Genomic DNA, 24,614 nt, shown 5'->3' with positions numbered 1-24,614 from the left:
TAATGCGTAGAAGGTGTTCTTCTTGCTTGGTATTGTGGCTCCCGCCCCCGAACCTGGCCCCATGCCCGAAAGTGCCTTGGACCCAGGCCTGCTGCCAGAAAGTGACTCGGAGCTGCCAGAAAGTGATTTGGACAGTGAGGGGGAAGGGCCATCAGGACTTATCTCGGAAGCACCGGCCTCCCTGGATCAGCTCCAGGAGCCAGAAGCAGGCCAAGCGAAAGAGATAACGAGGCCTCCTTCTCCTGACTCTTCCCCCGTCCCCCAGGCCATGCCTGCAGACCCAGCTGACAGCAATCAGGCTTGGCTCAATCCCAGGTTTCATAGGCAGGAGAGAAGAGAACAACAGAAGCAGGGGAGGGGCAGGCCTAGGAAGTGCTGAGTCATGGAACCACACCCCACAGGATATAAAAGGCAGCAAGAGCTGGTGTGTCTCTTTGTATCAGGCAAATCCATGGATTGACTAGAGCTGAAGGTTGTGACTCACCAGCGTCTTGGCAGCCAATGAGGGCTCTTGGCAGATGCTGGCTCTTTTGCTGCCAGAGCTGATAAGAGCCGGCTAATTAAGCCATCGTTCGGACGGAGGCGAGGAGGACATAACACTTGGTGTGGTAAATGTTGCATTGTTTTTATTTGGTTGCAAATATTTCTGTAGCGGTTTTTGAAGTTTGCTACATAGCCCTTTTTGTTTCTTCTTCAGAGGGATTTTTTTTTGGATTGAAGCTTTTTTATTGATATAGGTAGTTTTTTATTTTTTATTTTGGTGGTGATTTGTGGTACGTATAGTTTGACGATTCTATTGATTTCAAGTAGGAATACTTTATAGTGGTCTTCTGCAGTGATACAGGTTGAGAATAGATTTTGCCAATCAAGAAATGAGAGATCGTTGTTTATAAGGTCATAATTGGCTTTTTAAAAATTGTAGTTAGGAGTACTATTATTATGACGATTTATGTGAGGGTGTATATTGAGACAAAAGTCTATCATACAGTGGTCACTGTTGGAAAAGGGTTCTTTTATTTGTAGTCCATAAATTGAGTTCATGTTATTGCAAAAGATGAGGTCAAAGCAATTGTTGAGTCTTGTATTGTTAGTTACTAGTTGTTCAAGACCTAGGTTTATAACTGCACTGTATAGTGTAGTATGGATTGGTTCGGTTGTACATTCATTTGTTGTCCAGCTTATAGAAGGTAGATTTAGGTCACCCAGGAAGATGAGAGGATATGGACAAGAGGTAGCCCATGTTAGCAGTGAGATTAACATATTTGCATGAGCGATGTCATAGTCAGGGGCTCTGTAACATAGTATGAATCTAAGTGTGGTGTTAGTGGACAGGTCACATACAATAGTTTCAGGAAGAGAAAGTTTATGTGCAACTTGAGTATTTTTTAAGTTCAGTGATTTTTTTGTAAAAGATAGCTACTCCACCACCTCTGTGGTGTTCACAATCTGATCGAAAGACTTGATACTCTTTGTTTGAAATAATGGAGTCAGGGAGGGATGAGTTTAGCCATGTTTCACAAATAAATATAATATCAAATGTACCATTGTTTAATAAGAGGATAAATTCAGGTAATTTGTTTACAATATTTCTTGCATTTATTAATTTACATTTGAGACTTGCAGTGTTTGGTGTAGGAGAGGTAAGGGGCATGCATACCTAGTTTTGATTGATTGTTGATTGAGGGTTTTGTGCAACTGGTGGTTGAAGGAAGGTTGGTTGAGCAATGAGTGGTTGATCATTGGATGGATGAAGGTTTTGTACGGGTGGTTGGAGGTTAGTAGATTGATTGACAGTTGATTGTACGGGTGGATGGATGTTTTGATTGTCAGATGGATTGATGCCTTGCTTGGTGGATGGTTGGATGTTTTGATTGAAGTGTGGTTGAGTGATGGGGATTTGATTGAGGGATTTTCTTTTTATGCAGTTAGCACAGTAATCAATGTAAAGGTTAGTTTCTCCTTCTTGCTGTCGTTTGAGCTCTGAACGAAGTTCACGGGATCTAATACATTGTATGAATAAGTCTGGTCTAGCTCTAAGTTTATTGAAACAGGTTGTTTCTGGCAATTGTTTTTATAGTATAGATGAAATTTCTTTTGCTGGTTTCATTTTTGCATATGACTCTACAGAATTTAGGTGCTACTGAACCATCACTGTATTTGAATTCGGGTCCATCTCTGGAAACTTCGGTTATTTCACTAGGGTTGAAGGTTAATAATTTGTAATTTGAAATGATGTTACGTATTTTATCAATATCTGGTTCATTTGTAATATCTAGTCCAAATAATATAGCATTTTGACGCTTTTTTCTCTCTCTCAATTGTACCTTTTACTAGTATTGCTACATTGTTTGGTTGATTGGTAGATGTTTGTGGTTTAGTTTGTGTACAAGGCAATGTTTGTTGGATTGGGAAATGTTTTTGATCAGTTGCATTTCCATTTATTTGTGCTATAATTTTATTTTCAAGGTTTGTGAAACATGCATCACGGTGTGCTAGTATTTTTTTTTCTAAGTTTGTTTGAATGGTGTTAATGACAGTTTTTTCTATGTTTGTTAGAATGGAGTTAGTGATAGTTTTTTCTAAGTTAGCTTGAATAGATTCAATGATATTTTGTTGAAATTTTATAGTTGTATCCATGGTTTGTGTATTATCAGATATAGGTTTATTACAGTTATGACATAATTTTGATTCGTATTGGTCATTATTTGCAGTGGCATCTATTGATTGAGAGCGTTTTGTATTTTTGTTGGAATTTCTACTCGGCATGGTTGATGTTCTGTTTGTATTTTACAGTTAATTTTACTGTAATTATACTAATGTTAATAGATGGTAAGGTAGGATTTTAGATTCACTCTCACTTTCCACAAGATGGCAGTGTTTAAAAGATAAAGGATGGCTAGATGAAGAATGAACCAAATTCAACAGTGAAGTAGTATCTCTCTCTTACTCTCTCTCCTTCAATCTCTCTCTCTCTCTCATTTTCTCTCTCTGATAACACGTTTGGTTTTTAAGGCTGTGATGTTCGAGTCAGTGGGGATGTTGATGATGGAGGTAGCGTGGTCGGCAGCGTGTACGGTGATGGCGGATGTTGGAGTTAGTAGAAAAGGAAGTTTTGGGGGCGAAAGTAGTGATGACAGTGATGGCGGATGTTGGAGGCAGTAAAGAAGAGGTGGGGGGGGATGGAGGTGGTTTCAAGAGACTCACCCTGGCAATCCACTCTGTTCAGCTGAGGCTTTCTTCGGCGGGAAATTTAAAATTCAAAAGTGGAGCTCTTCTGTGGGGAGAGCTGTCGCCTCTCCTCTCCTCTCTGTGCAGCTTCGGAGGGAATTCGGAGGGGCTTCAGTGGCAGTGGTAGATAAGGGCGGTGGTGAGTAGCAACAGCGGCAGCAATGGCGGCGGCTTTGGTGGCGGCTTCAGCAGAGGCAGCGGCAGCAATGGCGGCAGCTTCGGCCGTTTTTTCCTTGAAGAATTGAACCTAAAAGACCCTCGCCAATACAGAGAAGCTGATGGAGACCTAGGCCGATGATGGCCTTGAAAAGTTATCTTGATAGATGGCTTTGTGAAGAAAATTTTTTTTAGAAGGGCCTTTGGAGTGGGGGAGGGAATTAGTAACTCTTCCTGGGGTAGAAAGTGTTTCTTCATTCGGGCCAATCTCTGACGTCAATGGGAGCAATGGGAGTCCTTTCTAGGACTAAGAGAAAGTGGCCCAAGATTACCCAATTGATTTGTGCCTACTATGGGATTATATCTGACAATCTCCTAGTTTCTAGCCTGACGCCTTAACCACTACACCAAAACGGCTTACTACAAAGTTAATACTTTCTATAATTTTTGAAGTAACTTCAGAAGAAAAACATTAAATTGATGAATGCAGACTAATTTTATTAATTATAGTAAATTTTGTTTGTTTTGATCTTTCTGGACATGTAATCAATCTGTTCCACTTTTCTTATTCCACTTTAGAGAGAGGTGGGTCCTAACTTCCTACACACCCTTATATTATGCAAAATATTCAGAGCCTTCTGAATCGGGTATTCTTTAAGCCAATGTCAACAAACACATGAACAAAACAGAAATTTTATCCAGGATTTTGAGTTCCCCACCCAACAAAGGGCCCAATGGCAAACGACGTTGCCTGGAACGGACACAAGGCTCTCTGTGAGATGAACCGCCCAGCAATGGAACAATCTTTACTACTCGGTGCTTCAATTCCTCCCTTTCCTTTCAAAGCAGTTTAAGTGTATAGGAATAACTTTGGGAGACAAGAGCCACAACTTAAGACCACGGTCTGAAAAACGAAATGGTCCCAGAAAGGACCCTTCCTAGTTTTCGGGGGAGTAAAAGATGGGAGGGGAACTTTCACATTTGCAAGATACTTTTGAACTAACCTTACATAAGGATAGGGGGACCAGTACTCATATGAGTGTGTACACACACACACACACGTCGCTACTACAGTATCTTCATTCACCATGAGCCAGAATGCCATAAAAGGAGGGCAAAGACGACTAAAGTGGTGGTGGGGAGAAGAGAAAGGTTTTATTCTTCCAATCTCTCTCTGCCCTCGCAGCCGTCCCGCGGAGCCCCTCATTGGATCACCCGGGAACAGCAGCGGCGGATGCTCCTCCGTAGCAGCAGAGGAGCGCAGAGGATCAAAGGCGGAGTGGCAACTCAGCGTTTCTCAACTTCTACAACTTGGAAGTGTGTGGACTTCAACTCCCAAGATTCCCGAGCAAGCGTGGCTGGGGAATTCTGGGAATTGAAGTCCGCCTATCTTCAAATCGTTAAGCTTTGAGGAACGATGCCGGAGGCTGTCGCTCCGCAGGAGTCGGCAGACCCGGTGCACGTGCTCCCCTGGCTGCAGAGTTGAAAAGGAGACGAGTAGGAGGAGAAAGCAGGGGAGGGGGTTTCTGCGCCGCCGAGAGAGGCGGTGAGACGCGGAGCAGGAGCGACCCAAACGGGCGGTAGTGACGCCCTCTCAGCTGCGGCAGGGGCGTTCATCTCGCCTTTCCGCCGACCGTGGTGGCTGCAGCAGCAGCAGCAGCAACTGCTTTCTCCTTCCCTCCTGGGAGCCCAGCGCTGCCCTTGTGCGCCCTCCCGCCTGCCCGCTTCTTCGCGCACTGTTGTCATGGAGGAGCCAAGATGGCGGCCCTGGCCTACAGCTTGGGCAAGCGGGAAATCAACCACTACTTCAGCGTGAGGAGCGCCAAAGCCCTGGCGCTGGCCGCTGTTCTCCTGCTCACCGCCTGCTACGCCGTCTCCCGTCGGTATCAAGGTGAGTAAAGAGCAGGCGGGGGTGGGTGGGTGGGTGGGTGGCCCGGAACGTCCATGTCCGCAGACGGGGACTGGCTAAAGGAGAGGGACTTCACCGCGAAAGGTGCTGCCGCTTCGTCTCGGTCGGGAGGAGTGTGTCACAGGCTTCCACGGAGCCGAAGGGGTGGTCAGTTGGGAGCGGGGCCTTTGAGCTCCTGAGCCGGCTTGGTCACGGTTTGTTTTTTTTTTCCCTACCGGAGAACATAGAAGACCGGCCAGGTAAATGAGGAGGTGGTGAGCATCTGCCCCGGAGAGCATCCTGCGCTCTCTAGCCTCTTTTCTGTACGTTGGGACGGAGACGCGATAATATTCCTATCTTGGTTCCTTTCCCTAACAGACAAGTGCCTTTTCACCAGCACTTCCTCGTTTGTTACCCATTCAGGAGGTGTAACGGATCCAGAGTTGTTATCTAAAGAAATTCCTTGCCCTGAGGGGTAGGTCTAATTAGCGCTGCTCATTATAAACGATGGTAGGAAATGGGAATTATGGTATTAATGATGCATTTTGACAGCCTCGCGGGAAGTGGCTTGACAAGCAAAGTAGATCCTGGAAGATAAGCCTGCAGTGATATATTTGAAGAATAGGGGTTTGAATCACCTTGGTTGTGCTTTGTTTTATAGCTCCAGTGCAATTGGTTCAGTAAAGACAACTATTTAGGCTTGCCATTCTGGCAATTATGGTGACAAAATAAGGACCAGAAAAATAGCAGGACCAGTGTAATGACCAGGGAGGCAGCATCTGATTCAGCATGCTTTGATTGGCTACCTTGGTGTCCTATAGTTATTTTCTATGGAGATAGATAATAGCAAAATGGTAATGTGTGTGTAACTTATTTGCATTTAAAATCAGCACTTACCCCATTACAGGTAGTCCTCAACTTATGACCACAACTGAGCCCCAGATTTATGTTGCTAAGTGAGAAATTTGTTAAGTGAGTTTTGCGCCAGTTTATGACCTACCTTGCCACAATCGTTAAATGAATCACTGCAGTTGTTAAGTTAGTAACACAGTTGTTAAGTAAATCTGGCTTCCCCATTGACTCTGATTGTTAGAAGGTGGGTAAAGATGATCACGTGACCCTGGAACACTGCAACTATCATAAATATGAGTCAATTGCCAAGCATCTGAATTTTGATCACATGACCATGGGGATGCTGTAAAGTTCATAATTGTGAAAAATAGTCATAAGTCACTTTTTCCAGTGCTTTTTTTAGTCGAGGACTACCTGAATACCTCTCTTTGGTTAATAAATAGAACCATATAGCCAAAAGCTATTTGAAGACTAGCCTTTAAATCACAAGAATAGGAATGTAAGGGAGCAAGAGTGTATTTGTTTCCCTTTGCATTCTGAATTCATTATAATAGGAATTACTTCATTTTATGCATAGTAACAAATGGCTGCAGGGTTTGGTACATTGTGAAGATAAGCAACTATTGAAGTAAAGCTCTGTATGAAACACCTGTACTTATGTGAGCTTAAAAATTCTAGAAAAAGTTAATGTGCTTTCCTGTTCAGCATCAAGTGACTGGACCAAAAGGTAATCCTTGCTTAACAACCATTCAAAATTATGATGCAGCTGAATAAAACGGCTTATAACCACTCTCTCTGCTTACAATAGTAGCAGCATCTTTATGGACACATGACTGGGAGTCAGGCACTGGCAACCTTCATGCATCTAGAAGGTTGCAGTATTATATGACCATGTGATCACAATTTGCAACCTTCCCAGTCAGCTTTTGTCAAGCAGAGTAAATGAGAAAGGCAGCAGGAGATTGCAAGTTCAGGCTATTTGATATCTCAACATCACTGCTACTGCCATCATTAAGTGGGGTGGTTGCAGGATATTTTTAAGCAATTTTGCTTAGCAATTGTTTTGCTTATTCGTGGAGTTGCCTGTCCCAAGCAAAGTTGGTAAGTGAGGACTACTTTTACATTCCCCCAGGGATATTTTGATTAAATTTCATGATTAAATTTCACTGGGGTTGCCACAGAATCCTCAGTATGTTAATTATCTTGATAAAGTTTTAGCAGATTTTCAAGACTAAAATTGTAGAACTGAATGTTTTTTATTCAATCAACTTTTTTTTCATTTCAGAAAAATCAGGGAGCAAAAGACAGAATTGCTGTTGGGTGCTTTTTAACTGGTTATGCAGACACATTGCATTTAACTATTTTAACGCTTAAATGGATGCACAGTAAACTTTAATGTCTAGTTATAGCAGTAATTGATTATAACACATCATGGCTATGGTAATCTTTACAGTGGCATAGATGCCTTATATCTTGATAATGTTGAATATTTTCAACATAATATATAATTCAGGTTTCTTATTTCACATTTTGTATTTGATAATAACTGTATTGACATATTAAACTTTCTCTTATTCATTTCTGAATAGTAGCATTCAGAATTTGTGACATACATACATCTTTTTTTAATGTAAAAAATCTATTGCTGGCAAAAGAAGGGAATCAACTTATGATATTTCCTGCACACATAATGGAGCAGAACCAGCATCTGAATTTGAATCCTGCATATGTATCTGTGCTATGAACATTGTCTCATAGAAGTAAAGAATAATTGTCCAGGATTGTTATCTGAAATCAACAATTCATAGGTTGTAGGAGGTTTTTGAACTTTGCCTACCCAAACCTCCTCTAACTTAATCAACAAATACTGATTAGTAAAGTTACAAAAAAATAGCAGTTTTGAATCATTTTCAGATTGATACATGTGAAAACTATGGTTTAAAGCCTAATGTCTGTAGCATTCTTTAAAAACCAAATAAGGGATTATACGAATAAATTATTTACATGCCGTAGTACAATTCACTCCTACTCAGTGCCCCACCCATTATAACTTTTATTGTTCTCATACTCATTAAATATAGTTCTATTCACCAAAAACTTGCTTACTCTACTATAATAAATAAATACTTTAGAAACGTTTTTGTTCTGTATCTCATTTGAGTTTTTGCTTTGAAAAATTATATCTGGATAGTTTAACCTTGGTTATCCACTTTTTGCATTGTTGGATGGGTAAAAAATGGTGGATATCGTGTTTCTCCAAAAAGAAGGCCAGGTCTTATTTTATTTTGACCCCCCCAAAAATGGCTACGCCTTCTTTTTTGAGGATTCTAATTATTGACTCACCTCACGGCAGTGGTGCTAACTGTCCCACCTATCAGGAGCCCGCTACTGACCCACTTCTGCAGCCATTTGCCACCATTCACATGCATCAACCCAGCTTCTGTTTTGCCTTCAGATGCCTACTGGCATCGGCTGCAGTTGCCTTCCAGCTATGTCTTTTGAAGGTGAAATGGAAGCCAGGGTGATGCATGCGAGTGGCAGCAAGCGGCTGCAGAAGAAGGCGAGGCAGGTGTCGGGGTGTGCGAGACCTGGTAAGTAGGCAGGTCCACCCCTCCATCCCCAGCCTAGCTTATTTTTTACCTGCCTTCCTGCCTTTTGGAAAGCCCTCTGCAGCTGATAACAGAGCTCTGGATTGATCTGGAGCTCTCTTATTGGCTGCAGATGCCTTCTGGAATGAAATGGAAGCCAGGGCGATGCGTGCAAGTGGTGAGAAGTGGCCACAGAAGAAGGCAAGACAGTTGTCGGGTATGCGAGGCCTGGTAAGTAGGCAGCTCCACCTCCACATCCCCACCCTAGCTTATTTTTTACCTGGGTACCGCTTTCCATGCCCTGCATCCTGGGATGGGCGGGGTCTTAAAGATAATTTTGTGGGTGTGGCTTAATTTGATCTCATGTGATAGGGCTTCTTTTCAAGGTGGGTTGCCTTTTTTGGAGAAACACAGTATCACTCCCAAAGTTGTTAGAATACATTAAATAATTCATTCTGTAGATCCTAAATAGCATTGAAATTACAAACTATTGTCCCAGGATAATTCAGTTAGAAGAAACTAATTAATTGCTATGCAATGGACCTTAATTATGTCCCACTATTATCTAATTAAAAATGCTTGCGTTGGTTGCATATATATTAATAGAACTGAGAAGGCAAAAAGTAAAATAAGCTCTTTTTCCCTATTCTGTTCCTGTTTTTTTTTTTTCACTTTTGTTTTTTACACATAGTGATATAATTACATACCTCTACTGTATTTCCAATTGTTAACCAGTATCTGTTTTTAGGATTTGTTTTTTTTCCCAGTTGTAACAATATGTAAACTGTAAAAGATTAACGTTAAAAATAAGAATTGATAGCGCAGGAACTAAATTATTGAACTATGAAATTCAGTGAATCATAGTGTTCTGAAAAAGGTATGAATAGACATAATAGTAATTACCATTGCATTTGGTAGATTTTGTGTGCTGGACTATAGCATTCTATGTCAAATAGTAAATTTTCCATTTGAGAAACTTTAACTCTGCATACTGAAAAATTAGAACTCCGTATTTCATGGTACTCTGAGTATATTTTAAAGTCTTTCAAGTTACTGGATTGCAATCAATCTTATGTTGTCTCTAGATTAGAGCCTTTGATTTGTGCAAAATAGTGTAAAATTGGGCTTTGGTTTTTGTGCTTATAGAATGGCATGCTTCAGGTGGCTTTGCTCAATAAAGGGTGGTAACTTAATATTTACTTTCTCTGTATTACTGAAAAGTAGGAATGTGCTGAGTTTCTTATCTGAAGTTAAAAGGAGGAGATGACATGTAAATCATGCATGACCATGCATGATCTGAAACAACTTTTTGGCTTCAGATCCATGCTTGTATTCTAAAAATACTATGTGAGAGCAAAAAGCATGATGATGATGAATGAAAGTTTATTATCTATAAATCTACCTACTTGACAATTATGGTATTTGGAAGCCTGAACTGAAATATGAGATAAATAAATATTGAAGAAAGTTATGTTATATGTATAAAACTTAGAGAAAAGCTAGAAATAAGGGAATGTTGGAAGAACTGTTTCTAAAATTTGAATGATAATAATAGTGATATGTTAAAAAGAGAATTCAAATGTCAGTTTTAGCATCCAAGAAAAAAATGAAAATGAAATCATAAATACTTGGTAAATGTTGACAATCAGACTGTATATGTTAATGGTATAAGTTGAAAAGGTTTGGGCAACTTATTTAATATATTCAGGGCTTTATTTATTTATTTATTTATTTTATTTATTTATTTAATCACATTTTTATACCGCCCTATCTCCCGAGGGACTCAGGGCGGTTTACAGCCTATTAAAAACACAAAAACACAAATATAAATACAAGATAAAACACTAATTAAAAAACTTATTGAATAAGGCCGAATTTAAAATTATAATTAAAATACTAAAACCCCATTAAAAACTGAATTAAAATTAACATCCTAGCCCAGTCCTGCGCAAATAAATAGATGTGTCTTAAGCTCGCGGGGAAAGGTTCGAAGGTCGGGAAGTTGACGGAGTCCCGGGGGAAGTTCGTTCCAGAGGGTGGGAGCCCCCACAGAGAAGGTCCTTCCCCTGGGTGTCGCCAGTCGGCACTGCCTGGCGGACGGCACCCCAAGGAGTCCCTCCCTGTGAAAGCGCACGGGTTGGTGGGAGGCAGTCGGTGGCAGCAGACGGTCCCGTAAGTAACCCGGCCCTAAGCCATGGAGCGCTTTGAAGATGGTTACCAAGACCTTGAAGCGCACCCGGAAGGCCACAGGTAGCCAGTGCAGTCTGCGCAGGAGAGGTGTCACATGGGAGCCATGAGGGGCTCCCTCTATCACCCGCGCAGCCGCATTCTGGACTAACTGGAGCCTCCGGGTGCTCCTCAAGGGAAGCCCCATGTAGAGAGCATTGCAGTAATCCAGGCGAGATGTCACGAGAGCATGAGTAACTGTGCATAGGGCATCCCGGTCTAGGAAGGGACGCAACTGGTGAACCAGGCGAACCTGGTAAAAAGCTCTCCTGGAGACGGCCGTCAAATGGTCTTCAAAAGACAGCCGTCCATCCAGGAGAACACCCAAGTTGCGCACCCTTTCCATTGGGGCCAATGACTCGCCCCAACAGTCAGCCGCGGCTGCAGCTGACTGTACCGGGATGCCGCATCCACAGCCACTCTGTCTTGGAGGATTGAGCTTGAGCCTGTTTCTCCCCATCCAGACCCGTCGGCCTCCAGACACCGGGACAGCACTCGACAGCTTCGTTGGGGTGGCCCGGTGAAAAGTACAGCTGAGTATCATCAGCGTACAGTTGATACCTCACACCGAAACCACTGATGATCTCACCCAACGGCTTCATATAGGTGTTGAACAGGAGGGCGAGAATCGACCCCGCGGCACCCCAAGAGTCCCTCCTGTGAGCGCACGGGTTGGTGGGAGGCAGTCGGTGGCAGCAGACGGTCCCGTAAGTAACCCGGCCCTAAGCCATGGAGCGCTTTGAAGATGGTTACCAAGACCTTGAAGCGCACCCGGAAGGCCACAGGTAGCCAGTGCAGTCTGCGCAGGAGAGGTGTCACATGGGAGCCATGAGGGGCTCCCTCTATCACCCGCGCAGCCGCATTCTGGACTAACTGGAGCCTCCGGGTGCTCCTCAAGGGAAGCCCCATGTAGAGAGCATTGCAGTAATCCAGGCGAGATGTCACGAGAGCATGAGTAACTGTGCATAGGGCATCCCGGTCTAGGAAGGGACGCAACTGGTGAACCAGGCGAACCTGGTAAAAAGCTCTCCTGGAGACGGCCGTCAAATGGTCTTCAAAAGACAGCCGTCCATCCAGGAGAACACCCAAGTTGCGCACCCTTTCCATTGGGGCCAATGACTCGGCCCCAATAGTCAGCCGCGGCTGCAGCTGACTGTACCGGGATGCCGGCATCCACAGCCACTCTGTCTTGGAGGGATTGAGCTTGAGCCTGTTTCTCCCCATCCAGACTCGTACGGCCTCCAGACACTGGGACAGCACTTCGACAGCTTCGTTGGGGTGGCCCGGTGTGGAAAAGTACAGCTGAGTATCATCAGCGTACAGTTGATACCTCACACCGAAACCACTGATGATCTCACCCAGCGGCTTCATATAGATGTTGAACAGGAGGGGCGAGAGAATCGACCCCTGCGACACCCCACAAGTGAGTTGTCTCGGGGTCGACCTCTGCCCTCCCATCAACACCGTCTGCGACCGATCAGAGAGATAGGAGGAGAACCACCGATAAATGGTGCCTCCCACTCCCAATCCTTCCAACCGGTGCAGCAGGATACCATGGTCGATGATATCAAAAGCCGCTGAGAGGTCTAATAGGACCAAGGCAGAGGAATAACCCCTATCTCTGGCCCTCCAGAGATCATCAACCAACGCGACCAAAGCCGTCTCTGTGCTGTACCCGGGCCGAAAGCCGGACTGGAACAGGTCTAGATAGACAGTTTCATCCAGGTACCGGGGTAATTGACATGCCACCACACTCTCTGCAACCTTCGCCACAAAGCAAAGGTTGGAGACCGGACGATAGTTACCTAAAACATCTGGGTCCAGGGAAGGCTTCTTGAGGAGAGGTCTCACCACCGCCTCTTTCAAGACGGCAGGGAAGACCCCCTCCTTCTGCCTGTCATTTGTAAGAATGCTGTTGTTTTTTTGTGCAGAGAAAAGCTAATAACAGTGAGTCAGAAATTAAAGGACATTAGGTGCTTGGCAGAAATTTATTGAAAGAAAATAAATGCAAAATTTGAAAAGGGCAAGGAGGTTTTATGCAGCAGTGAAGATCATATTTTCATTCTTCAGCAGCTAAAAGCAGTTACATTCTGTTGCCATCATTTTAATGCATCCCTAACCCAAACACGTATATTCCTGAGCCCATATAACAGGTGTTTGACCTTTATTTTATCAAGATTCACAATTGGATGGTTAATAATGAGTTTGAAAATTTATAGCTGCTGCTACAGATCCATATTATTGACTGGGACTCTTCTGGATGTGGAAACTTAGTCACAGATTTCTTCTGATGAAGTAATCTGATTTCAAAGTTCCACATCTGATTTCTTATTTTTAGCTTGTAATTTTAAAATACTTTCTAGATTAGATTAGAATATAGTATATTTATTTTAGATTAGAATATAGTATATTTATTTGGTGCATTTTAATCCATTCTTTAAGTTAAAAAAATATTCCACGGTGATTTATAAAACAAAGACAACTTATTTTGACTCTTATGCTCACAGTCTGAAAAACATCACATGGAGGAACAAGGTTTGAGGAGAAAGAAAAGGAGAAAGAAAATCAGAGCCAGGATATAAAAGGGGTGAAAATCGATATTGTCATAGGTCTATACTATAGGCCACCCAACCAAACAGAGGAAGTAGATGAACTTTTTGCTAGTCAGCTAACTAAGGTATGTAGGAAGCACATCACAGTAGTAATGGGGATTTTAACTACCCTGACATCAACTGGGAAACAAACTCTGCACCAAGTGGAAGATCCAACAGGTTCCTAACAAACCTAGCAGACAACTTTGTTTCCCAAAAAATAGAGAAGGCAACAAGGGGATCAGCCATACTGGACTTAATTCTCACTAACAGAGATGAAATGATGGAAGGTGTTGAAGCTACAGGAACCTTGGGGGCAAGTGACCACGCAATATTGGAATTCGACATTAAGCAAATACAAGTAGTAGAACAAAGTCAAACTAGAGTCTTGGACTTTAAGAGAGCTAATTTCAATAAACTTAAAGAGAGCTTGGATGAGAATCCTCAGGGGGAAAACAACTCAAGAAGCTTGGGAAATTTTGAAAAGTGAGATTATAAAAGCGCAGTCTAGCACAATACCAATGAAGAAGAAAAATAATAGATCTCAAAAGAAACCAGCATGGATGCATAAAGAACTTTCTGACAAATTGAAAGACAAAAAAGACAAATATAAAAAGTGGAAAGAGGAGCAATAACTAACTAAGAATATAACTAAGAATATCAGCAAATAGCCCGAGCCTGTAAAGATGAAGTGAGGAAAGCTAAAGCTCACAATGAACAAAGGCTAGCGACAAAAGTAAAAAATAATAAAAAAAAAGCTTCTTCCAACATGTTAAAAACAAGTAAAAAGTCAAGGAAACAATTGGCCCATTGCTGGGAGAAAATGGCAAGAAGATGACAAGCAACAGGGAGAAAGCAGATCTACTTAACTCATTTTTTGTATCTGTCTTTACACAAAAGGAAAAAACAATCCAACCTATCAAAAACAGCACCACAAAAAAACAGATTAGAAACACAAGTTAAAATAGGGAAGAAAATGGTAAGTGAACACCTGTCTACCCTAGATGAGTTCAAATCCCCAGGACCGGATGGATTACACCCCAAGGTTCTGAAGGGACTGGCAGACGTGATCTCAGAACCACTGAACTATATCTTTCAAAGATCCTGGAGCACAGGGGAGCTGCCAGAGGACTGGAAAAGAGCTGATGTAGTTCCCATCTTCAAAAAAGGAAAAAAAAACAGATCCAGGAAACTACAGACCTATCAGCCTGACCTCAATACTGGGGAAGATTCTGGAAAAGATAATCAAACAACGAATCACCAAACACTTAGAAGCAAACAAAGTAATAACCAAAAGCCAACATGGGTTTGTTAAAAACAGATCATGCCAGACTAATCTTATTGCATTCTTTGACAAAATGACAAAATTAGTAGACCAGAGGAATGCTGTCAATACAATTTACTTGGACTTCAGTAAAGCATTTGATAAAGTAGACCATAACCTACTACTAGATAAAGTAGAAAAATGTGGGTTAGACAGCACCACCACCAGATGGATTCGTAACTGGCTGACCAACCGCACTCAATGTGTAGTCCTCAATGGAACTACATCCACATGGAGGGAAGTATGCAGTGGAGTACCCCAAGGCTCTGTTTTAGGCCCAGTACTCTTCAACATCTTCATCAATGACTTGGACGAGGGGATAGATGGGGAACTCATCAAATTTGCAGATGACACCAAGCTGGCAGGAATAGCCAACACTCCAGAAGATAGGCTCAAGTTACAGAAAGATCTTGACAGACTTGAACATTGGGCGCTATCTAACAAAATGAAATTCAACAGTGAAAAAAGTAAGGTTCTACATTTAGGCAAAAAAACCAAAATGCACAGGTACCGTATATGTGGTACCTTGCACAATAGTAGTACCTGTGAGAGGGATCTTGGAGTCCTAGTGGATAACCATTTAGATATGAGCCAGCAGTGTGCAGCAGCTGCTAAAAAAGCCAACACAGTTCTGGGCTGCATAAACAGAGGGATAGAATCAAGATCACATGAAGTGTTAGTGCCACTTTATAATGCCTTGGTAAGGCCACACTTGGAATATTGCATCCAGTTTTGGTCGCCACGATGTAAAAAAGATGTTGAGACTCTAGAAAGAGTGCAGAGAAGAGCAACAAAGATGATTAGGGGATTGGAGGCTAAAACATATGAAGAACAGTTGCAGGAACTCAGTATGCCTAGTTTAATGAAAAGAAGAACTAGGGGAGACATGATAGCAGTGTTCCAATATCTCAGGGGTTGCCACAAAGAAGAGGGAGTCGGGCTGTTCTCCAAAGCACCTGAGGGTAGAACAGGAAGCAATGGGTGGAAACTGATCAAGGAAAGAAGCAACTTAGAACTAAGGAGAAATTTCCTGACAGTTAGAACAATTAATAAGTGGAACGACTTGCCTTCAGAAGTTGTGAATGCTTCAACATTGGAAATTTTTAAGAAAATGTTGGATAACCATCTGACTGAGATGGTGTAGGGCAGTGGTTCCCAACCTTTTCTTGTTTGAGGCACAACCTTTTCTTGTTTGAGGCACCCTTGGAAAGCCTTTCAAAAGTTCCCGGCACCCTTATAAGGAAATAGATATTTAAAATCTCCGTAGCTCAAAAGTTCCCGGCACCCTCAAAAGATCTCACGGCACCCCTTAGTGCCGCGGCACACTGGTTGGGAACCACTGGTGTAGGGTTTCCTGCCTGGACGGGGTTGGACTAGAAGGCCTCCAAGGTCCCTTCCAACTCTGTTGTTATATTATATATTATATTTTGAAAAAAGCAATTTAGAGATAATCTGGGTCCTAAGTTTATATAACAAAATAATTTCAGTATATCTAGTTAGAAAAGCCTGTGTAAGAAACCTTGGAGGGAAGTTCTTGGCCATTAAGAAATGAAAGTTTTGAAAGGGAAATGAAATGAAAGGAAAGGAAATGAAAGGGAAATGGGGGGGGGAAGGGGAAGACTATAAATTGATTGGTTGCCATTGTACAGGAATAATGGTAGAATTAAACAAGTTGGAATGGTGTAAAGTCGGGACTGCTCGGTAACCACTCCTGAAGGGAAAGGGTAAGGAAAGAGGAGTAAAGAAGGAAGAAAGTAGGTAGGCAGATGGGTAGGTAGGAAAGAAGGGAGGGAGAAAAAAGGATAGGAGGAGGAGAAGAAGGAGAAGATAGAGGGTTAGAAAGGATGGTTGTGAGAAGTGGGAAAGAGGAGGGGAAGTAGGAAAGCGAGGAGAAGGATGGTGGGGAAAGTTGAAGAAGGATGAGAAGGGAAGAAAGGATTAAGGGAGGGAGTGGCAGTCGAGCAGCCCTGATTGAGTATAATTTGAGTATAGGATTGATTGTTGGATAAGTGATTGTATTGTACACTGGTCAAATTGTGGGAATTATTATGGAAAATAAGAATTTTGCCTTAAAAAAAAAAGAAATGAAAGTTTTCAATGAAATAATATCTATGAGGTAAGCAGGATAATGTTGATACATGTTGCACATCTTCGCTGGCAGCTTCCAGTGTGGCTCACCAATTTGCCTGTCCCCCAATTTCCCAGCACCATCTTTTTCCTTACCTTCTGCCACATCAAAGTGCCAAATTTCTGTCTGGAACAAAACGGCCCTGTGTTGTTCTGTGTTCAGGACAGAACAGCCATGTTTTGTTCTGTACATGGAATGGGCCAAAACTCTCCAAACATGCAATTTCAGTTTGGGTACAGACTATTTGAAACCAGCTGTTTTGCACATAGAACAATTAATGAATAGAGAACTTTGCATATCCCTAGGGAAGCAGTTACAAGCAAGATAATTCAGTTAAAGATATTTTTATACTACATCTAATTGCTTTTCTTTCTGTTTTGGCAATGTACCAAACTCAAAAACAAAACAAACCTCTGGGGTTGTAGTATTAGATTCCATTTTCATCAAAGGGATTTTCCATAACCACTTATTCTTAAAGTGATAGCAATCTTTATAATTGCCAATTTGTTACATTTCTTTATTTAAAAGAATTGTACGGCCACACATCTAAGCTAAGAAATAGATACAGCTAAGAAACAAAGAATACTTAGACCAGAGTACTTTAGCTTCTTCATTTTCTATTTCTCTATTTTATGGTTTTATGGTGTTTTATGGTCAGTTTTTGCTTGCAGACTATTCTTGTTAGGTTATCATGCCATTGTTTGTAGTCAGCCTATGCAATTATATAGCAGCAGCCACCCAGGTGATACACTATTTCTTCAGCTTTTTTACAGAGTTGTGTTTTTTTTTTAATTATTATTATTATTATTATTATTATTATTATTATTATTATTATTATTATTATTATTATTATTATTTCATAATACAATCAGTTAAATATTTAGAGTGAATTAGGTATTTTTATCTTATTATTATACCTCTACTTCCTTTTTTTTCCTCTTTAGGTAATGATACATGTGAATATCTTCTCTCTACTGGAAGATTCCTTGGGGACAAGACATGGCAACCTTATAGCTGTATGATGCATAGATATAAACAGAGGTAAAATATTGTTGTAAATGTATTTAAAGCAAGACATAAACTAAATTTAATTTACAATTAATTAAAAACCAAACATATTTACATAAAATATTTGCTGTGATTAGTTTGCTAGTCATGGGTTTAAATTAAAAAAACTTATTTGATAACATTTTGATATTAGATATTATTATTAGTCTTTTAAAGGCTGTGTGAGACTGTTGGTCTGCTGAGATTTTTTATCTTGACTTTGTATGGTTATTGTTGCTATTGATGTCATTACTGTTAACAAAACTTCTTGAACACTGGGATGGCAATTGTGAATATAGTTTGGATTTTTCAAATATTTTGGTATATTTCGTTTTATAAGCCTCTCTGGAATAAATAGGATTTGCCCACCAGTATATTATTCTATTAAATGTTTGCAAACTCCATTTTTGTTCTCATATTTGAAACCAATTAATATTGATGTTTGTTTTTACAGTGAAGCAAAATCATGCCTCAAAAACAAATATATTGCATTTATAGGCGATTCTAGGATTCGTCAGCTATTCTACTCATTTGTAAAACTCATAAACCCTCAAATTAAGGAGGAAGGAAACAAGGTATAACATTCAATATTTTTGTCCTCGCTGTTTTTATAGCTATGGAACCATAAATATTTACAGAACCATTATCACTGTTAAAGTCATTTACCACTATGCAGGATGTCCCTAATTCAGTAGTATATGTGCATGTCACAAGAACCTTAATTTAAAAAATAATAAAACTTGCAAGTATTTTAAAAATCAGGAAAAAGAAAAAAGGGGAAATTATATAGCCGTAGTGGCGCAGTGGTTAGAGTGCAGTACTGCAGGCTACTTCTGTTGACTGCCGGCTGCCTGCAATTTGGCAGTTCAAATCTCACCAGCTCAAGGTTGACTCACCATGCTTCCGAGGTAGGTAAAATGAGGACCCAAATGGTTGGGGGCAATATGCTGACTCTGTAAACCGCTTAGACAGGTCTGTAAAGCACTATAAAGTAGTATATAAGCCTAAATTCTATTGCCATTGCTATAGAAACGTTCTTACAAGATAATTCTAACTTTTGTCCATCTTTTGTCACATATTTTATAAATAAGCATTATATTAGAAGTAGGAATTTATTGTATGCAACCCTTGAATATTTTTTTCTGTGGTTTTTCCCACATATGTATTATGCTCCCTCCCAAGTTCATTGCCATTAACTGGAGGAGATAGTATATCTCCTGCTTTGCTCCAGGATCAGATGAGTTATTAAAAGTATAGTTGTGTTGGGCAGCTATTTCTGTGCAGTCTTTGACACTGTAATCCTCATCTTAATATTGTTTCCCTGTTGTTAATACTGTGTTTTCCTGAAAATAAGACCTGGTCTTATTTTATTTTCAGCTCCAAAATAAGCACTAGAGCTTATTTTCAGGGGATGTCTTATTTTATTCATGTATAGAAGGCAGCAAATGCCAACGGGAGTTGGAGCACTGCTACCGCTGGGTCGACCCTCTCTGTCCCACCATTTGCCTGCCTGCAGCTGCTGGGACATTGGAGTTCGGGCTCAGGCTGCTGCTGTGACGACGAGGCAGAAAGCCATGCAGTACATCAGGATTGCCTCCCTCCCCCATGCCTCTGACTTGCTGTTGGGCCTGCTGCAACTACTATTGCAGACCTCGCAGGGGCTCTTTGTCCTCCAAGACTGCTCTCAGCCTCCCTGCTGGGCTGCTCCTGCCATGGCCACTTTCCCCAGCTGTCCCCGGTGGAGCCATGCTACTTTGCCCAACATTGCCTTCAGGCTCTGCTCCTTCCCTGCCCTCCATGGATTTGACAGGCAGGACTCCGTGGTGGCCCTGCAGGTTGGGGGCTCGGTGGCCAGGGAAGACTGTGTTTTGGGTCGCAAAGGAGGAAGGGGAAATCCCCTCCTCTGTCCGTCTGTCCCGCTGCAGGGTGGCCATAGAGATCCTGCCCACCAAAATCACAAAGGGCAGGCAAGGGGTGGATCCAAAAAGTGACAGTGAGCAAGATAGCATGGCTCCACTGGGGACTGCTGGCGAAGGAGCCCTGACAAGCCGGTGGTAGGGGTGGTGCTTTGGAGTTTGTAGATCTGGGCCACTTTGCCCTGTGAGGCAAGCAGCAGCAGGTCCAGCAGCCGGGCAGAGTCATGGGAGGGACCAGGTGATCCTGATACACCGCACAATATTCTGCCTTGTATGGTAGCTGCAGACTGAGCAAAATCCAAGCTCCAGGTCTGGCAGAGCACAAACTGTAAATGCTGCCTGCTCCAGAGCCACAAGGTGAGCTGCAGAGGTTGCCTGGTGCTGGAAACACTTCCAGGCACCTGGAGAGATAGAAGCAGCTTCCGGCTCTGGCAGCCTCAGTTGATCCACGGGGTCGCGATTAAGGGGCCAAATTGGGTTCATGCCAAGCTCGGGGTGGCACTTTACCCACATTGCCGATTCCACCACTAAACCAATTTGTGCCATGCACCCCCTCCCATTCACTGACCTTCACACAGGCAGGGTGGGAAGGGGCCAGCCTCCATGAGGTGACCAGCAAAGGGAAGCAGTTGCCATGTTAAGCACCACCTCAGGGATCGCTGCCAGCGTTTGTGAGGGGATACGTGGTTGGGAGGGTGGTTGTTGGCTGGAGAACAAGTGGGGGAATAAGTGTTTTCCTCTAGCTTCATCATCCAGGGGAGGCATGGCTACAACTTCAACACAGGCCTTCAATTTATGTGGGCTTCTGAATCAGTATACCCAGAAGAGAGGTAGAACATCCTCCCTTTTTTTTTGGGCAGTGTTTTATTTTCTGCCCTTGGATCTAACCTGTTTTGGTGATTTACACACCTGTTGTGCTCGCCTACTCTGTCCCACCATCTCTCTGCTTGCCTGTGGCTGCTGCCAGATACTTGCCTCCTCTACTGGCCATGTCCACCCCACCTTCAGTAGGGCTTTTTGGGATAGGGATAGGGCTATTTTTGGGATAGGGCTTATTTTTGAGGAAACACAGTAGCAGTGAGGAAATGTTGGTCAGGACATCATTAAGATTTCTGGAGAAAAAGGCTTTATGAGTCCTTCTTCCAATCAGATAAATATGTCTGACATAATTTGTGTTATGTACCAATTATTGGGGTTGAAATATTCCTAGGTGACAAACTTGTACAGAAAGCTATACATTCTAAGAGTTTAAATGTTGTAATATCTCTTTGAAAAAGTTATTTCCTTGTCTTAGGTATAACTATTTAAAGTGCATACATACTTCATACCCATTTGTTTCATTTCTTCTTCCCTCATAGTTCCTAGCTTTAACAGGGTTCTGGCATTAATCAATTAATTATAACTTGCAATTCCCTGCAAACTAGGTTTTCTTTGTTGGACTATAAATATGATTTTTTAAACCGGAGTTGATAACTATGGTAGCACTAGAAAAAGAAATAAGTAGTTGCTAGCTTAATAAATTAAAAATAGATGACTGATAGAAAAAAAAATCATGCTCCATGTTCCCTTGCCTTTGCTGTGGTCTGTCTTAGAAGGAAGAAAATGGATGAACCCAGAAATTCAAAATGGCCTGATTAAGATTTAACTCCAGCACTACAGCCACATTTAATCTCCATGGAACAAATTGCCCATGTTATTGAGGATTATGTTAGAGCCTTGGTGCACTTCCTTGAAATATTTGTAATACACCTTCAGTAGACATTTATTAAGCAAGGGCCAGATTACACAATTGATCTTTACTTTTTTTTTTAAAAAAAGCTGTGGGAACAGCTTTCAAAACCACAGTGAGGGAAGCATGTTTCTAAGAAATCCTCCAAATGCTATTTCTATTGGCTTAGAAACCCATTGATAGAAAAAGCAACTTACTTTCTGATAGAAATAGTGTTTTCAGAAGGGAATGGTTTTAATTAAGATTGTAGTGAGAAAAAAGGGTTTAAAAAACCCCTTGCTTGCACCAGTGATAGTTTTATCATTGGTTTATATATTTAAATGTAATATATTTGTATATTCCTCTTACCAAATTCTAATTAAATATTAAAAAAATGATAATATATATAAAAAACAAAATTAATGTTGGATATGGAGCCTGTAAGCCTTCAGATGTTGCTGAGTAACAATCTTCAGAATACTTCAACATTGATATGCTGACTGGGCTGCTAAAATATAATTAGGAGGGCAGCAGGATTCCCTGCTGCTAATTTACATAGTGTTTGTAAACAGCATGTAAATGTTTGTAAATCTGCAAGTTTATGGAAAATGTTACAATGTGCATGTTTTTATTTTGGCAGCATGAAAACATTCCTTTTGAAGACAAATTATCTTCACTTAAAGTGGTAAGTATTGCTGGTTTTCTAATTCTAATAAAGAGAAAGAGTTGGTCTATTGCTGGAAGTAGTTGAAAATTATATGTCCAGCAGTGGAAAGAGTATTCAGCCAAGTTTTCAAGAAGCAACTTTTATTTTCCATTCTCCAATTGTGGAAGGAAATGCTTTGAAAGTTTGGGGCAACTGAGTGCCACAGAAAAATAGACAATAATCATTAGAATAAAAATGATCATATTTTTATCCTTTAAATCAATTGTAGACATAGTAACTACTAGGAATTGTTCTAATTTTTGGGGATTGGTTACGGTATATTTTATATTTGAAAGAAAATATTTCTGTTTTAACCCATTGATTGGTCCTTCCTCAGATCCATGGCAAAATGCAACACATTAGAAGTTTCAAGATTTTCACACTCAAACAAATATGTCTTTTTCTCTTCAGGATTTCCTGTGGTATCCAGAAGTCAATGGTTCTATGAAGCAATGTATCAAGGCTTGGATTGAAGTGAGTTGTATAGATTATTTTTATTATTATTACTATGATAATTCCAACAAATGAATGGTTTCTGGAATTCATATTGAAAGTAATTTTAGTAAATATGATTCTGATCATAAGTGTGTTTTACAAATGCAGAAAGAAATCAGTGAATGATAATTTGTGTTGAGATTAACTTGTCTTTTATTATATCATAGGGTTCTTCATCCAAACCTAATATTCTTGTAGTAGGAGCTGCTACGGTAAGCTATTTGGATACTAGTCATTGTAGTAACCAAATAAAATTGTGACAGTCTCTGATTTCAGCTGTTTCAGATTCCATATACTGTAAACTCTGATATTGTTTTTTCTTTTTTCCACTCTATTATTGTAAATTTCCCAGAGAATTAGGTAATTGGCTGACCTATCATTATCAATATAGTATACTACTCTTTCCTACATTGCATAAGTTGCCAACCTGAACTTCTATACATTTCTTTTTCTCACTGCTACTGTTCCTACAGCGTGTAGTTAATTCTTGACTAACAACCAGCATCAGAATATTTTTTTACTAATGCTATGCTCTTATAGATTGCTAATACATGTATGGAAACTCATTTCAGGTAGTTCTCAGTTGATGCCTATACAGATAGTCCTCGACTTATGCCCACAGTTGGAACTGGAAATCTGGTCATAAGTCATTGCGGTCATAAGTTGAGATACCCACACTATCAGTCCATTTTTCCAACATTTTTCCAGCAGTTGTTAAGTGAATCACTGCAGTCATTAAACAAATCACGTGTTCATTAAACATATGAGTGCTTTTTTCTGGAAACTGGCAAAAAACTTTGGAATTCACAGACATGATCATGGACGCTGCCACTGATCATAAAAGAAAGCTTGTTGACAATCATCCAAAGTATAGTCAGATAACTATGAGGGAGCCGTGGAACCATATAATACGATATTTTATATGAGTGAAAGTGCCTTACAGGCCATAAAGCATCCATTAGCAGGCTGTCATGATTCTGAAAGGTTGTAAAATGATCAATTGTAAGTCAAGCACTATCTGGAATTGGAACTGGCAACTCCATTGTTAAGCAATGCAGTCATAAAGTGAAAAATTATGTGACTGCACTGACTAATGATGGCAGTTCTGGTTGCAATCATTATGCAACTCACAGTTATTAAATGCAATGGCATGTGACCACAATTTACAACTTTCTGCTGTCTTCACCATTTGCCGGAAGTGAAGATCTCAAATATGGTGTTCATATTACCATAGGACATTGCACTGGCTAAAACCGCTATCAGAAGCACAACGCTGAAGCTTGAAGATGACGAATGAGACTTCGTCGAAATGTCGCCAAGACACTTCCAATTTTACGTGGGAGAAAACCCGAATAACGAAAGACCTACAAACAAACACCCGCAAAAACCTCAGAAAACATATATATATATATATATATATATATATATATATATATATATATATATATATATATATATATATATACACATATACACACACACACACACACACACATACACACATACACACATATATGTCTTTGGTTATTCAGGTTTTCTCCCGCGTAAAATTGGAAGTGTCTTGGCGACGTTTCGACGAAGTCTCATTCGTCATCTTCAGGCTTCAGAAAACAAATATATATATATATATATATATATATATATATATATGTATGTATGTGTATAGGTATAGGTATATGTATATGTATGTGTGTGTTTTCGTAGGTTTTCACGGGTGTATGTATGCAGGTTTTGGTATGTTCGGGTCTTTTCCCGTGTAAG

The 24,614-nt window shown here is 40.9% G+C and overlaps 1 protein-coding gene across 2 annotated transcripts in view; it reads left to right on the top strand.

Annotated features, from left to right (window-relative positions):
* The first annotated feature begins 4,521 nt into the window (after positions 1-4,521).
* CASD1 (CAS1 domain containing 1) overlaps positions 4,522-24,614 on the top strand; it is a 47,752-nt gene continuing 27,659 nt past the window's right edge. Inside the window, exons 1-6 of one of the 2 annotated variants that reach the window (XM_058180092.1) lie at positions 4,522-5,275; positions 17,926-18,022; positions 18,483-18,603; positions 22,293-22,337; positions 22,770-22,832; positions 23,021-23,065. In XM_058180092.1, coding sequence (XP_058036075.1) covers positions 5,143-5,275; positions 17,926-18,022; positions 18,483-18,603; positions 22,293-22,337; positions 22,770-22,832; positions 23,021-23,065 — 504 coding nt within the window. In that variant the 5' untranslated portion in view covers positions 4,522-5,142. Of the gene's footprint in view, positions 5,276-17,925; positions 18,023-18,482; positions 18,604-22,292; positions 22,338-22,769; positions 22,833-23,020; positions 23,066-24,614 lie in introns of those variants that run through there. The other variant, XM_058180093.1, reaches the window with a different exon arrangement.

This window comes from Ahaetulla prasina, chromosome 4 (assembly GCF_028640845.1).
Source record: "Ahaetulla prasina isolate Xishuangbanna chromosome 4, ASM2864084v1, whole genome shotgun sequence".
In the NCBI taxonomy this organism is placed as follows: domain Eukaryota; kingdom Metazoa; phylum Chordata; class Lepidosauria; order Squamata; family Colubridae; genus Ahaetulla; species Ahaetulla prasina.
The sequence above is the reverse complement of the archived record's forward strand: the minus strand, read 5'-3'. Positions and strand labels throughout refer to the sequence as shown.